Source organism: Eutrigla gurnardus (genome assembly GCF_963514095.1).
Source record: "Eutrigla gurnardus genome assembly, chromosome: 17".
Taxonomy (NCBI): Eukaryota; Metazoa; Chordata; class Actinopteri; order Perciformes; family Triglidae; genus Eutrigla; species Eutrigla gurnardus.
In genome coordinates this window covers 20650871-20666709 of record NC_139928.1, presented here as the reverse complement: position 1 = coordinate 20666709, position 15839 = coordinate 20650871, and the positions used below count along the sequence as shown (strand labels likewise).

The 15839-nt window shown below is 44.9% G+C and overlaps 1 protein-coding gene across 1 annotated transcript; it reads left to right on the top strand.

The window, feature by feature from the left end:
* The first annotated feature begins 232 nt into the window (after positions 1 to 232).
* On the top strand, positions 233 to 1716 carry LOC311028066 (uncharacterized protein). Its single transcript, XM_084032336.1, has one exon. The coding sequence runs from the start codon at positions 258 to 260 to the stop codon at positions 1398 to 1400; it is 1143 nt and encodes a 380-aa protein (XP_083888462.1). The 5' UTR covers positions 233 to 257; the 3' UTR covers positions 1401 to 1716.
* Positions 1717 to 15839: the final 14123 nt, after the last annotated feature.

Below are 15839 nucleotides of genomic sequence, written 5' to 3'. Positions count from 1 at the left end.
CTAAAGACGAGGTTCCTTTTGAGCAGCAGGATTGGAGCCCCAGTCTGGACCAGGAGGACCCACACCCCCCACACATTAAAGAAGAACAGGAAGAACTCTGGACCAGTCAGCAAGGAGAGAAGCATCGAGGCCTGGAGGAGGTTGGTATCAAGTTATCGTTGACTCTTGTCCCTGTTAAGAGTGAAGAAGATGACGCTGAAGAGAAACCTCAGTCCTCAGGGCTGGTTTCAGCTGCAGCCAGAGACTCGACTGAACAGATGGAAACAGAAGCTGATGAAGAGGACTGTGGGGGACCAGAACCAGCCAGGAACTCAGATACACATTTACAAACAGATACTGATGACAAGACTGGAGACTCTTCTGAACCTGAGATTGATGACAATACTGGAGACTCTTCTGAACTTCAGACTGATGACAGTGCTGATTGGCGGGAGACCAGAGAACTTCGGTCAGGTTTAAAGGCTTTGAAAAATTATCCTGACAGTGATTTTAGATGTAGAACTGATAAGAAACCATTTAACTGCTCTCAGTGTTGGAAAACATTTAGAATCAGTGGAAATCTAAAGAAACACATGAGAACTCATGCAGGAGAAAAACCTTTCAGCTGCTCAGTGTGTGGTAAAGGTTTCACTGTGAATGGAAATCTGAAGACACACATGAGAACTCATACAGGAGAAAAACCTTTCAGCTGCTCAGTGTGTGGTAAAAGTTTCACTGTAAATGGACATCTGAAGGGACACATGAGAACTCATACAGGAGAAAAACCTTTCAGCTGCTCAGTGTGTGGTAAATGTTTCACTGACAATGGTACTCTGAAGAAACACATGAGAACTCATACAGGAGAAAAACCTTTCAGCTGCTCAGTGTGTGGTAAAGGTTTCACTTTAAATAGTTCTCTGAAGACACACATGAGAACTCATACAGGAGAAAAACCTTTCAGCTGCTCAGTGTGTGGTAAACGTTTCACTGTAAATGATACTCTGAAGGGACACATGAGAACTCATCCAGGAGAAAAACCTTTCAGCTGCTCAGTGTGTGGTAAAGGTTTCACTGTAAATGGACATTTGAAGAGACACATGAGAACTCATACAGGAGAAAAACCTTTCAGCTGCTCAGTGTGTGGTAAAGGTTTCATTGAAAATGGAGATCTGAAGAAACACATGAGAACTCATACAGGAGAAAAACCTTTCAGTTGTTCCGTGTGTGGTAAAGCTTTCATTAAAATGTATGATTTAAGGGGACACATTAGAACTCACACAGGAGAAAAACCTTTCAGCTGCTCAGTGTGTGGTAAAGGTTTCACTGTAAATAGTTCTCTGAAGACACACATGAGAACACATACAGGAGAAAAACCTTTCAGTTACATAAGAGTCCAGACGTTGACGGTTAATCAACTATAGCAATGAAGTGAAGTTTGCACTGTGCTATCTAGATTTGCAGGAGAAGAAGACGGAAGTGACAGGTTCCACTCAATAACATTTTATTCATTGTGTCATATCACAACAGAAGTTATCTCTGGACATTTAACAAACAGCAGGACTAGAACACGCTCATGATTTTGGTTAATATACACATAAACCAGGCTGGATTCCTAAAATGTTAGGCCAGTATTTTTGACTGATTCCTACTTTTTCTATGTATTTTTATAATTATTAGTTTTCATGACGTATTTTGGATGATTTATTTGATTTCTTAAATATTTTTGACTTCTGATGTTCGTATTTGTGCTATTATATGATCACATAATTGTTGTCTGGTAATAATGCATACTTATGCTTTTTGGATCTATGTGAACACGGTCCTGTCAATATATTGTAAGTGTATCTCTGCATTGATACAAATAAAGTGGATGAATGTCAGGTCTGTGTCTGCCCCATCATTACAGCACAACTTATTCTTTAATGTTTTTATTTACGTTTCTTATGGAAATGATCTTGCTGTGCATCACCTCTTCTGATACACAGAAATAAATCCAGAGAAATAATCCTTTGAGTCGTCTCTTTCCACGCCCTATCGTTAAATACAGGAAATATATTTGATCTCATCTATGAGATATCTACAGTATATCTCACAGTGTTTCCCCCAGAAAATGTGTTAGTTAAGGTGGTGTCTGTCAGGGGGGGGGGGGGGGGGGGGGGATGATGAGCATCACATTAATAGCTACAGATACTGTAAAACACTACAACGACATATGAGTGCATGTCTTATTTTATGAAGTAAAATATAAGTTATGGGTTTACTCAACAGCTTAATAGTTCATAGAAATTCAGGTAGAAATAGGTTAACTCAGAGTTCCACAGCTTATCAAAAACAATCCTCCCCCCACAGGGGGTGTCTCCCCCCCATGTAAATGATTATTGATTTATGAATGAATTGATAGGTGGCTTATTTTTGGTATATATTAATTTCTTTTTGGCCTGGAGGCAAGGGCGTAACTTTGAGTTGAACATTGGGGGGGTTGAGATTTCCGCCTGTGAAGCAGGTGTATATATATATATCTTTGGAGACTATGGTGGGGGGATTGCGATCCTGTAGGGGGGTCCGGGGGCATGCCCCCCCGGGAGAAAATTTTAAATAATTTCATTTTAATGCATCAATTTGGTGAATTCTGAGAAACAAAATATGACATATCAATTACTGACCAATTTCTTACAAACTGCTGGTACTGATACAAATGTTGACATACTAAATGGGGTTGATGAGTTTAAGCATTCAAGAAAAGATGAAAACAAAAATGACTAAAACACAATTTGTTTATTATAATAATAATAATAATAATAATAATAATAATAATAATATAAGTGGGTGACTATTCCTCAGCCTTCCTTGGTGTTTTGGTTTTGACTAAAGCCTCGTTCACATACGTCGCCACTCGCCCATCTCTGAGAGACAGCTGTCAATTAATGTGAATGTGTTCTAGTGGAATGTGGTCAGGACAGGCGATGCGATGTGGTCGATCGGAGATCAAATTATTTTAACTTTCTGCGATGTGAGTGAAGCGAGTACCAATCACAATGTAGAATAGAGATGATCGACAGTTGACGTCAACAGAGAGTTCCACAGATAGTTGCCGTTTGAAGTCGCCGGCGGCAGTGAATTTTTTTTTGCCAGCGAGTAGAATTCAGCGAGAAAGCGAGTGGCGAGTAGTGGCGTATGTGAACGGGGCTATACGCACACGCACTGTCGAACTCGCCGGCTGGGGGGGGGGGGGGACAAACTAACTTTTGTTCAGTAACATGATTTGACTCGTGAGAGGTGGCACTGGAGCCCTAGCAGTAGCTACCTCCTGTTGGGAAGATACTTTTATTCTTTTGCTTTTTTTCGCGTGCTTTCTTCATACCACCGCTGATGCGGGGAGAGACCGGAGAGACAGTAGAGAAGCGCAGGTCCGGCAAGGTGGGCGAAACCAAATCTCAGAGCGGGAGGGGGCACAGACAAACGTCACTATTTTTTACTGGTAAATTGAGAAAATCTACCACACTGTTGTGATTATAATGCTTAACATTCAATATCAATAATTATGATATCAAATTGGGTGGGTTGTGGTGGCTGGTTTGGATTATTGGGTGGGTTGCAACCCACCCATCCCCCCCATAAATTACGCCTATGCCTGGAGGCCCTGCCCGGCCTGTACAATGGTAGGGGAAACACTGCGGCGAATAATGCTAGTATATGGATTTTTTTTTTTTCTTTTTCTTTTTTTTTTAAGACGTTAGTTTAGGCGGCAGCCCTTTGTTGTTAAGGCGGCCGCCTTAACAGGAAAGCGCTGCGGGAAACCCTGTCTTAACTATAAGCTTAAAGGCTTTTGATAAATGCTATAGACACTGAGTCTCAGGGAAGTTAAGTTGGGAAATAATCCATGGGATATGGTGTTATTAATTTCGGTCTCAGTGACGAATAGGACGAATTTGATGGGTAGCTTCCATCCATCCATCCATCCATTGTCCGCTTATCCGGGGCTGGGTCGCGGGGGCAACTGCCTGAGCAAGGACGCCCAGACTTCCCTCTCCCCACTTCCTCTAGCTCCTCCGGGAGGACCCCAAGGCGTTCCCAGGCCAGCCGGGCGACATAGTCCCTCCAGCGTGTCCTGGGTCTTCCTCGGGGTCTCCTCCCGGTGGGGCATGCCTGGTACACCTCCCCAGGGAGGCATCCAGGGGGCATCCGGTACAGTTGCCTGAGCCACCTCAACTGGCTCCTCTCGAGGTGGAGGAGCAGCGGCTCTACTCCAAGCTCCTCCCGCGTGACGGAGCTCCTCACCCTATCTCTAAGAGAGCGCCCCTGCGGAGGAAGCTCATTTCGGCCGCTTGTATCCGGGATCTTATTCTTTCGGTCACGACCCAAAGTTCATGACCATAGGTGAGGGTAGGAACATAGATTGACCGGTAAATTGAGAGCTTCGCCTTTCGGCTCAGCTTTCTCTTCACCACGACGGACCGATACAGCGACCGCATTACTGCAGCCGCTGCACCGATCCGCCTGTCAATCTCCCGTTCCATCCTTCCCTCACTCTTGAACAAGACCCTAAGATACTTAAACTCCTCTACTTGAGGCAGGAACTCTCTCCCAACTTTAAGGGAACAAGCCACCTTTTTCCGGTCGAGAACCATTGCCTCAGATGTGGAGGTGCTGATCCTCATCCCAGCTGCTTCACACTCTGCTGCAAACCGCCCCAGGACATGCTGGAGGTCCTGGCTCGAAGGAGCCAACAAGACCACATCGTCCGCAAAGAGCAGGGATGAAATCCAGTGGCTCCCGAACTAGATCCCCTCCGGCATGCCTAGAAATCCTGTCCATAAAAATAATGAACAGAACCGGTGACAAAGGGAGCCCTGCTGGAGTCCAACATGCACCTGGAACAGGTCTGACTTACTGCCGGCAATGCAGAATGCTCCGTCGTACAGGGACCGTACAGCCCTTAGCAGAGGGCCCCTGACCCCGTACTCCCGAAGTACCTCCCACAGAATGCCACGAGGGACACGGTCGAATGCCTTCTCCAGGTCCACAAAACACATGTGGACTGGTTGGGCAAACTCCCATGAACCCTCGAGCACCCTGTGGAGGGTATAGAGCTGGTCCAGTGTTCCACGGCCAGGACGAAAACCGCATTGTTCCTCCTGAATCTGAGGTTCGACTATCGGCCAAATTCTCCTCTGCAGTACCCTGGAATAGACTTTCCCAGGGAGGCTGATGCCCAATTTCCATTGCATACGTCTCCGCTGCGGTGCGTCTCCGATCCGGCTTCGGTCCGCCGTCCGCCAATCCCCACAGGATGCGTTTGAGTCCGCCACGGCGCAGTCCGGTAGAACGACTGTGACGTTGCGAGACCTCGCGATAATACGTAATCGCGCGAGATTGCAGTTAAAGAACTCTGAAAACCTCTGACCTGTTGACTCCGTACCTGGCCCCGCCCATTGTGACGTGTTTGTGACGTAGTTAACTGAAATATGATCCTTCGTCAAGAGGTTTTATTAACACAAGTGTTTTATTTTGAAGTAACCGGATGTTTTATTGTTGAGTATGTACCGAACTTCCTGTTCCACTTTATTTGCTCTGTGCTGAATTGCTGTGCCGTGGTCCGGCATCCGCCAGAAATAGAAGTCCTGCGTATTTGTTGCGGAGAGCAGCGGACTGCCGGAGCCGAGACGCAGCGGACACGCAGCGCAGCGGACCTGGTGGGGATTCACCCATAGACTAAAGTGAAACGTATCTGCTCCGCTGGCGTGGCGGAGACGCAATGCAGCGGAGACGCATGCAGTGGAAATTGGGGGTCAGGAGTGTGATCCCTCTATAGTTGGAACACCCTTTTTGAATAGAGGGACCACCACCCCGGTCTGCCAGTCCAGAGGCACTGTCCCTGACTGCCACGCGATGTTGCAGAGACGTGTCAACCAAGACAGCCCCACAACATCCAGAGACTTGAGGTACTCAGGTCGGATCTCATCCACCCCCGGTGCCTTGCCACCGGGGAGCTTCTTAACTACCTCGGTGACTTCGGCCCGGGTGATGGGTGGATGAACCTCCGAGTCTCCAGCCTCTGCTTCCTCTATGGAAGATGTGTCAGTGGGATTGAGGAGATCCTCGAAGTATTCCTTCCACCGCCCGACGATATCCCCAGTCGAAGTCAACAGCTCCCCACCTCCACCGTAAACAGTGTTGGTGGAGGGCTGCTTGCCCTTCCTGAGGCGCCGGATGGTTTGCCAGAATTTCCTCGAGGCCGACCGGTAGTCCTCCTCCATGGCCTCCCCGAACTCTTCCAAGACCCGAACCTTTGCTTCAGTGACGACCCGCGTTGCAGCACGCTTGGCCTGCTGGTACCTGTCAGCTGCCTCAGGAGTCCCCCGGGCCAACCAGGTTTGGTAGGACTCCTTCTTCTGGTTGACAGCATCCCTTACTTCCGGTGTCCACCACCGGGTTCGGGGATTGCCGCCACGACAGGCACCGGAGACCTTACGGCCACAGCTTCGAACAGCCGCGTCCACAATGATAGCGGAGAACAAGGTCCATTCGGACTCAATGTCCCCAGCCTCCTTCGGGATCTGGTCAAAGCTCTCCCGGAGGTGGGAGTTGAAGACCTCCCCGACGGAGGGTTCCACCAAAGGTTCCCAGCAGACCCTCACAACACGTTTGGGTCTGCCAAGTCTGTCCAGCTTCCTCCCCGCCAGCGGATCCAACTCAACACCAGGTGGTGATCAGTTGACAGCTCAGCCCCTCTCTTCACCCGAGTGTCCAAGACATACGGCCGGAGGTCAGATGACACAACCACGAAGGCTATCATTGACCTCCGGCCTAGGGTGTCCTGGTGCCACGTGCACTGATGGACACCCTTATGCTTGAACATGGTGTTCGTTATGGACAAACCGTGACCAATAGCAGAACACCACTTGGGTTCAGATCGGGGAGGCCGTTCCTCCCAATCACGCCCCTCCAGGTAACATTGTCGTTACCCACGTGAGTGTTGAAGTCCCCCAGTAGAACAATGGAGTCCCCGGTTGGAGCACTCTCCAGTACCCCTCCCAAGGACTCCAAGAAGGCCGGGTACTCTGCACTGCCGTTTGGCTCATAGGCCGAAACAACAGTGAGAGACCTATCCCCGACCCGAAGGCGCAGGGAAACGACCCTCTCGTTCACTGGGGAAAACTCCAATACATGGCGGCCGAGCTGGGGAGCTATGAGCAAGCCCACACCAGCTCGACGCCTCTCGCCACGGGCAACTCCAGAGTAGAAGAGAGTCCAGCCTCTCTCAAGGAGTTGGGTTCCAGAGCCCAGACTGTGCGTGGAGGTGAGCCCGACTATCTCTAGCCGGTAGCGCTCTACCTCCCGCACTAGCTCAGGCTCTTTCCCCCCCAGTGAAATTCCATGTCCCCATGGCTAGTGTCACCGTCCGGGGATTGGGTCCCCGGGGCACCCGCCCAGGACAGCCACCCAAAACACACCACACCCGCCCCTTCTGAACCCTCCTGCGGGTGGTGAGCCTACTGGAGGGCGGGCCCACGTAGCTCCTTCGGGCTGTACCCGGCCGGATCCCGTGGGCAGAGACCCAGCCACCAGGCGCTCGCCTGCGAGCCCCAACCCCGGGCATGGCTCCAGGGTGGGGCCCCGGTGACGCCATTCCGGGCGACGTAAACTTCCTTGATCTTATGTCTGTCATTAAGGGCTTTGGAACTGCTCTTAGTCTGACCTGTCACCTAGGACCTGTTTGCCTTGGGAGACCCTACCAGGGGCATTAAGCCCCGGACAACATAGCTCCTAGGATCATTCAGGTACTCAAACCCCTCCACCACGGTAAGGTGTCGGTTCAAGGAGGAGTTGATGGATAGCTTGATGGATAGCTTTTTTTTTTAATCATTTTCTTTATTATTAGAAATAGTAATAGGAATAGGAATAGTAATCAGAATCATCAGCTGCATGGTGGTTCAGGTTCTTCTGTATGGAGTTTTTCTCCAGTTGGTGGCGGTGATGCACCACAACGTTGTTTGCCAACCACCATAGAAAAGACCAAACGAAGAAGAAGTCGCTGCGCAAAAAGATTTGGAGTCTTGTACATAGAATGACAGGGGTGTTTCAGCAGGCAGCAATCTCTGCCCTTCTCTGTGATGGAGCTGAAGCTGTAAATAACAAAGAAAAAGCAAATATGTTAGTTAAACAATTGCATAAAGTACATAGTTCTTACAATGCAAATAGGAAGAGGCGATGTGAAGTATTAGGAAAGCAACTGGATAAATTGCAAATTAATAGTGATAATTCTGATGATATCAATCTGTTGTTCTCACTATGAGAGTTACAAAAAGCCATTAATCAGGGGAAAGATACCTCTCCAGGTAGGGACGGATTGGGATATCAATTTATTAGACATTCTGGAGAACTGATGGGGGAGGAAGTGCTTGCCCTAATAAATAATGTGTGGGAGAGGGGATGTCTTCCTAAAGAATGGAAACATGCGGTAATTGTTCCAATTGTGAAACCTGGAAAGCAACCTGATAACCCTAGTTCCTATAGACCAATTGCCTTGACCTCTGTCTTATGCAAAATTATGGAACGTATGATAACGGATAGGCTTGTGGAAATGCTGGAGAAAAGTGGTTATTTTGTGACTCATCAGAGTGGATTTAGGTAGGGACGTTCAACAATGGATGCTGTCTTAAGTTTAGACATGGACATAAAGAAGCCATCCCAAATAAGGAAGCAGTTGTAGCAGTCTTTCTGGATATTGAAAAAGCATATGACATGCTTTGGAGGGAAGGGTTATCAATTGCACTTTATGACATTGGAATCAAAGGGAGAATGTTTAACTGGATCAAAAGCTTTTTATGTAACCGGTCAATTCAAGTGAGAATTGGAAATGAACTATCAGATGAGTTTGAGGTGGAGAATGGAACCCCTCGAGGAAGCATGATAAGTCCACTTCTTTTTAATATTATGGTTAACGGCGTGTTTAGTAGAGTGGGGAAAGGATTTGGTTTTTCATTATTTGCAGATGATGGGGCTGTCTGGAAGCGAGGGAGGAACCTCCCCTACCTGTTTGACCAAATTCAAGGTGCTTTAGAGAAAGTGACTGAGTGGGCTAATGATTGAGGTTTTAAAATTTCTACAGATAAAAATAAATATATGGTGTTTGGAATTATGGCATATTAAAGTATGACGACACAGCAAATACAACTGTATAATAATAATCTTGAAAATGTCAAGTATTTTAAATTTTTAGGAATGTGGCTGGACGAAAGGATGACAGGGAAAAAACAAGTTGAAATGGTTTTGTTGAAGTGTGGGAAAATAATGAATGTCCTTAGGTGTGTGGCTGGGTCAGACTGGGGGGCTGATAGAGAATCAATGATGATGATTTACAGAGCAATGATAAGATCAGCTATTGACTATGGAAGTATGGTTTATGGATCAGCAGCTCCTTCATTGATCAGTAAACTTGACATCGTCCAAGCAAAAGCCCTAAGAGTGTGCTGTGGAGCATTCAGTACAACTCCAATATCAGCATTATTGATAGAAATGGGGGAGATGCCGTTAGAAATCAGGAGACATAAACTTGGTTTGAGATATTTAATGAAGCTCAAAGGACAAAATGCAATGTTATTATTATTATTATTATTATAACCTTTATTTAACCAGGAAAATTCCATTGAGATTAAAAACCTCTTTTTCAAGGGAGACCTGGCCAAGATAGGCAGCAGCATATACAAAACAATTACACAGTTACACAATTAAAACACCAAAAAACAAACAAACAAAGGTATTGATTTTACAAGTAGATCATTAAAAACAAGAACATCGATTGGAATCAGCTTCAAGTCCTTTTAACTTACATTTAAAAGAGCTCAATGAAATTAACTCTGCCAGTTTCCAGTCATTTTGGAGCATATTCCATGCAGACGGTGCAGCATAGACAAAAGCCTTTTTTCCCATTTCGGTACGTGCAAAGGGTACAGAAAGCAACAGGCAATTATTTGACCGGGAAGAGTAAGGACCAGTACTTCTCAATGCAATTAAAGCACAAATGTAAGAAGGCAGTAGGCCAAGTATTGCCTTATATATAAAAATAAACCAATGACTAAGCCTTCGGGTGGCCAGAGCAGTCCATCCAACCCGAGCGTATAACTCACAATGGTGTGTCAATGATTTGCAATTTGTGATGAACCTGAGAGAAGCATGGTAAACAGTATCAATCATATTAAGACATTGAGCTGGAGCGTTCATGTATAAAAGATCTCCATAATCTAATAAGGGTAAAAAAGTCGCAGCTACTAGTCGTTTTTTTACATCAAACGAAAAACAAAGCTTATTTCTAAAATAAAAGCCCAGTTTTGTCTTCAGCTTCTTTACAAGATTCACCACATGCGGCTTGAAAGTGAGGGAGTCGTCAATTAGTACACCCAGGTATTTATACTCCTGAACCACCTCTATTTCATATCCCTGAAGAGTGGTCACTGGGGGGACAATTTGTGGCCTCTTCCTGGATTTAGAAAACAACATAAGCTTAGTCTTGTCTATATTAAGAACAAGTTTCAGTTTAAGTAATGAGTGCTGAACAGCTACAAAGGCTTTCTGCAGGGATTCAATGGCCTGAACAAGAGTTGATCCACAGCAGTAAATGATTGTGTCGTCAGCATAAAAGTGCAAATTGACATCTGTCATGTTTGAGCCCAGCTCATTAATATAAATAATGAATAAGAGGGGACCTAGTACAGAACCCTGTGGCACCCCCTTGTGGACAGTAACAATGTCAGAACACATACCATCGTATTTAATGCACTGAGTCCTGTTACTAAGGTAGTTGGTGAACCAAGCAACTGCTCTCTCCGAGAGTCCTGATTGAAGGAGTCTAAGTTTTAAAATACAGTGGTCAACAGTGTCAAACGCTTTCGACAAATCGATAAAAAGTGATGCACAATGTTGTTTCTTATCAAGTGCAACAGAAAGGTCATTTACCACCTTCATTGCAGCTGTGATGGTGCTGTGCTTTTTCCTAAAACCCGACTGATATTTAGATAAAATACTATTGGATTGTAAAAACGCCTTTACTTGCTCACTCACAAGAGCTTCAAGAATTTTGGCCAACACTGATAAGTTAGATATTGGTCTGTAATTAGTTAAAATCACTGGATCACCTCCTTTTAATAAAGGGAGAACAAAAGCTGATTTCCATACAGAGGGAATTTCATTTGTTTCTACTGTAAGATTAAAAAGATGTGCAAGAGGTTCTGCTATAAAATCAGCCGCCAATTTCAAAAAGTAAGGATCGATTAAATCGGGTCCAGAAGATTTTTTAGGATCCAAGACTGTAAGGGCTTTACGAACTTCCTGAACAGAGAAAGGTACAAAGTTGAAAAGCTGTCCCTTGTACATTGGGAAATCAGTGCTGGGTTTCACAGAGACAGAACCCACAGAGTCAAACAGAAACCCAGAAGATACAAAATGATTGTTAAAACAATTCAATACCTCCATTCTGTCATAGACAGGTACAGAATCCTTTAATACATAAGAAGGAAGAGCTTGAGAATTTTTACTCACAGTAAGGGAATTAATAACTTTCCAAAATTTCTGTGGATTATTTAAATTCTCAGTGGTGACAGACAAATAATATTCAGATTTGGCTTTTTTGATGAAAGAGGTGCATTTATTTCTCAGTTGTCTGAAAATAAGCCAATCAGTGGTAGAACCTGTTTTTCTTGCCTTGGCCCAAGCCAGATTTCGCTCATGAATGGAGTCTGCCAGCTCTGGGGAGAACCAGGGGTTTTCTCGCCCTTTTATCCTGTATCTCCTTAAGGGGGCATGTTTATTTACAATATCCATAAAACCATCCCTAAAGAATGACCAAGCTATCTCTACATCAGAGATCAGTCCTACTTTTTTCCAGTCAAAGTTAGACAAATCGTGATGAAATGCTTGTTCATTAAAGTGTTTCAGATTCCTCTTTACGATGATACGAGGTTTTGTTTTAGGGACCTTAGTGTTTCTAATAGCAGCAACAACACAATGGTCACTTAAATCATTGCAGAAAACCCCCAGAGATGAAAATTTATGAGGAACATTTGTCAATATTAAATCAATCAAGGTGGACTTCTCAGGGCTTTGAAGGTTTGGTCGAGTGGGTGAATTGACCAATTGAGTAAGATTGATGGAGTCACAGAAGGATTTGAAGTCATCAGAAACTGGTTTAAGCCAATCCCAGTTTAAATCACCAGCTAAAACAAGTTCACTATAATTCAATCTGGACAGAAGAAGCTTCAAAGATTGTAATGCTTCCTTGGTGGCAGATGGAGGCCTGTAGCACCCAATAACTGTTATACAAAGGCCCTTGGTAATTTCCAAATTGATTGCCAAAAATTCCAGTTGTTTGCAGATGGATTCAGACTGAACTACACAAGAATCAAATTTTGATTTGATATAAACAGCAACACCACCACCTTTCTTAGGCCTGTCTGTGCGATAAACATTATATCCAACCATGTTAATGTTTTCATCAGTAATAGATTTGGTCAACCAAGTTTCAGAAATTACAACAATATCTGGATCTAATGATTTAACCCAAATCCGGAACATGTCCATCTTGGGTAACAGGCTGCGCACATTCAGATGAACGATTTTAAGACCAGATAAAGATTTAAAATCAGATGGCGTCTGAGTGTACTGCAGTTCAGGGCCAGGGTTAGGTTGCACATTTCCAGATAAGAGTAATAGTAAGACAATCAACAGTCTCTGCCGAGCAACATTACATGATGAAACAGACAGCTGGCACGTTAAAACCAAGCAGGATTTCTCATGGAACATGAAGTTATTATGCAAAACTAAAAGGGTTTGAAGTCGGGGTAAGTCTCTATGAAGGTTAGTTGATAAATTCATGTCCTGTGCTAAATGAATTGGTGGTTGTACAGGTTGTACAGCAGCCATAGTGGAAGTGCATCCGTGAGCAATGTCCAGCAGGGTAAACACATTGTTAGATGTACTCACCCAGGTAGGTTCATTTACCCCCAAATCCCACACAATCAGTAGACAAAGAAAAGTCTTAAGAAGTACCATTGTCCGAGACTAAGTAAGCTGCACAGACCTCAAAATGGAGTAGGCTCCAACAGACACCACAGGCCTCAGTGTAGTGAAGTAGGCCCCAGTAGACACCACGGGCCTCAATGTAATGAGGTAGGCCCCAGCAGACACCACCGTCCTCAATGTGGTGAGTCAGGCTCCAGCAGACACCACCATCCTCAATATAGTGAGGTAGGCCCCAGCAGACACCACCGTCCTCAATGTAGTGAGGTAGGCCCCAGCAGACACCACGGTCCTCAATGTGGTGAGGTAGGCCCCAGCAGACACCACCGTCCTCAATGTGGTGAGGTAGGCCCCAACAGACACCACCGTCCTCAATGTGGTGAGATAGGCCCCAGCAGACACCACCGTCCTCAATGTGGTGAGGTAGGCCCCAGCAGACACCACCGTCCTCAATGTGGTGAGGTAGGCCCCAGCAGACACCACCGTCCTCAATGTGGTGAGGTAGGCCCCAGCAGACACCACCGTCCTCAATGTGGTGAGGTAGGCCCCAGCAGACACCACCGTTCTCAATGTGATGAATTGGGCTGCATCAGACACCCCAGGCCTCAATTGTGATGATTTAGGCTCCAGCAAACACGACTCTGCAGCAGATCCCTGGATTCCCAGAGTTAGTTACAGCCAGAAGGCAGGCCTCAGAGCAGATGGATAGACCAAAGTCCAAGCAGCAATTCACAAAGAAATAACGGGATAAATGTTGTTACCAACAAAGAACCTTCTGAGCGAACATTGGGAGTTTATGGGAACATCAAAAAGGACAAAGTAATTTTGGAGAAAAATTCAAATCTGTGGCGCAGGAAATTGGAATTGTGGACATAAGTGTGTGTCGTCCAGCTGTGGCTTCATGGTTGGTTCCAGATCCCATTGTTGACCTAAAGCTTTTGAATAAAAGCAAATCAAAGTTGTCAGAGGTCGTAGTAAAGGAGGTAACAGTCTGGCAGCAACTAAAATGGGGAAACCACCTACAAATTTATACAGATGGGTCAAAAGATCATTAGAGTGGGAAAGTGGCAGTTGGTATTAGCATACCTGAAATCGGATATAAAAAAGGATACAGAATATGAAATCATATGTCAGTCTTCACAGTAGAAATGGTGGCAGTTCTGTTGCCATTAAGATGGGTTGAGGACAATAAACAGGGAAATTCAATCATATGCAGTGATTCAACAGCAACCTTAACTATGATAAAAGAAGCTAAATCCAAGTCCAGACCTGATAAAAAGTGTGCAAATTCATTTGCAATATGGGGCACCAGAGTATAGTGAAAGAATAAACAGGTCTCTAAAAGAAAAGTGGCAAAAGTCTTAGGAGAAGGAAAGGAAAGGAAGGGCATATTTTTCAGTGCAGGAAAGCATAAGTAAAGACGAGTGGACTAACAGCTGCAGTAGGAAAGACTCTGTAGTAATCTCAAGATTGAGACTTGGACACTGTAGGCTGAGGAGTGGGTTGGCTCTGATTGGTAAACATCCTGATGGCAAATGTGAGTGTGGAGATAGTGAGACAGTGAAACATGTACTACTCCAGGGCAAAATATACTCCAGTCAGAGAAGGACTCTCTTCAAGAAACTTGGAGCAGATGGGGAAACTGTTTTTAATATGCGCACACATCTAAATCTCGATTCTTGGGTTAAAACAAAGAAATCGGTGTGTAGCGACTAATTGTCCCTTTAATTAGCCGCTTGGAGGCTCAGTGAGGTCTTGTCTGACGCGCTCGTAAAGAATCATTCTTTCCCGACGTTTGTTTTAAGTGTTTATTGAACTAACAAATTATATGACAACAAAATTATAAGTCATGTAAATTAATGAAAAGCAAAGAAACGAAACGTAACGAAGCGGTCAACAAAATTATACAACCCCACTCACCCCCCATGTCTAACCAAGTGCGCCGTGAAACTGAACAGGTGAAATACTGTGAAACCACACCCAGGTGATAATCACCGTAAATGCTAGTAACAAAAGGGGCGTGTGTAAGATAAACAAATAATAATAAAGGCCATACCATTTTTGGCTCCTACAATACCGGCCCCTAATTATTAAATTTCAAATAATAATTACACAGTTATTTATAACAAACACAAAACATTCCAATATTTTGTGGATCTTCTTTCCTCGTGTCAGAAGTCCAGAGTTTATCACGGTCTTTTAGAGGATGGATGGGTGAAGTCCACAGTCTGTGTAGTATAGAATGTGTGTGTGTGTGAGTGAGGGGGAGGGGCAATGTCAAAAAACAAAAATAAAATCAGTTCGGATCAAATAAATCCTCTGCCTCCAGAAGAAGGCAGATTTTGCTGATGGGTCTGTTCAGAAACCCAGTCTTGGTCTTGATCCGAAGCTGTCGAACAAGCCCCTTTTTGTCCGGAATGGTCTCAACAACTTTTCCAGTTAGCCAGGAGTTTCTAGGCGCTGAATCGTCCAAAATGATCACTATGTCTCCTGCTGTGAAGTTGCGTCTGAGGTTGGACCATTTCTGTCGTTCCTGAAGTTGAGGAAGATATTCTTTAATCCACCTCTTCCAGAATAAGTCCGACATATACTGAACTTGCCTCCATCTGCGACGAGCATATATGTCTTCCTTATTGAACTGTCCTGGTGGCAGGGATAGTGAAGTCTTCAGAAGCAGCAGGTGGTTTGGGGTGAGTGCTTCAAGGTCATTTGGATCCGTAGATGCCTTAGTGATTGGACGGCTGTTAAGAATCGCCTCAGCTTCACATAAGACTGTATGGAGTCCTTCATCATCTAGATTTTGTACATTGAAGGTGGAATTGAGTACCTTTCTCACTGATCTGATT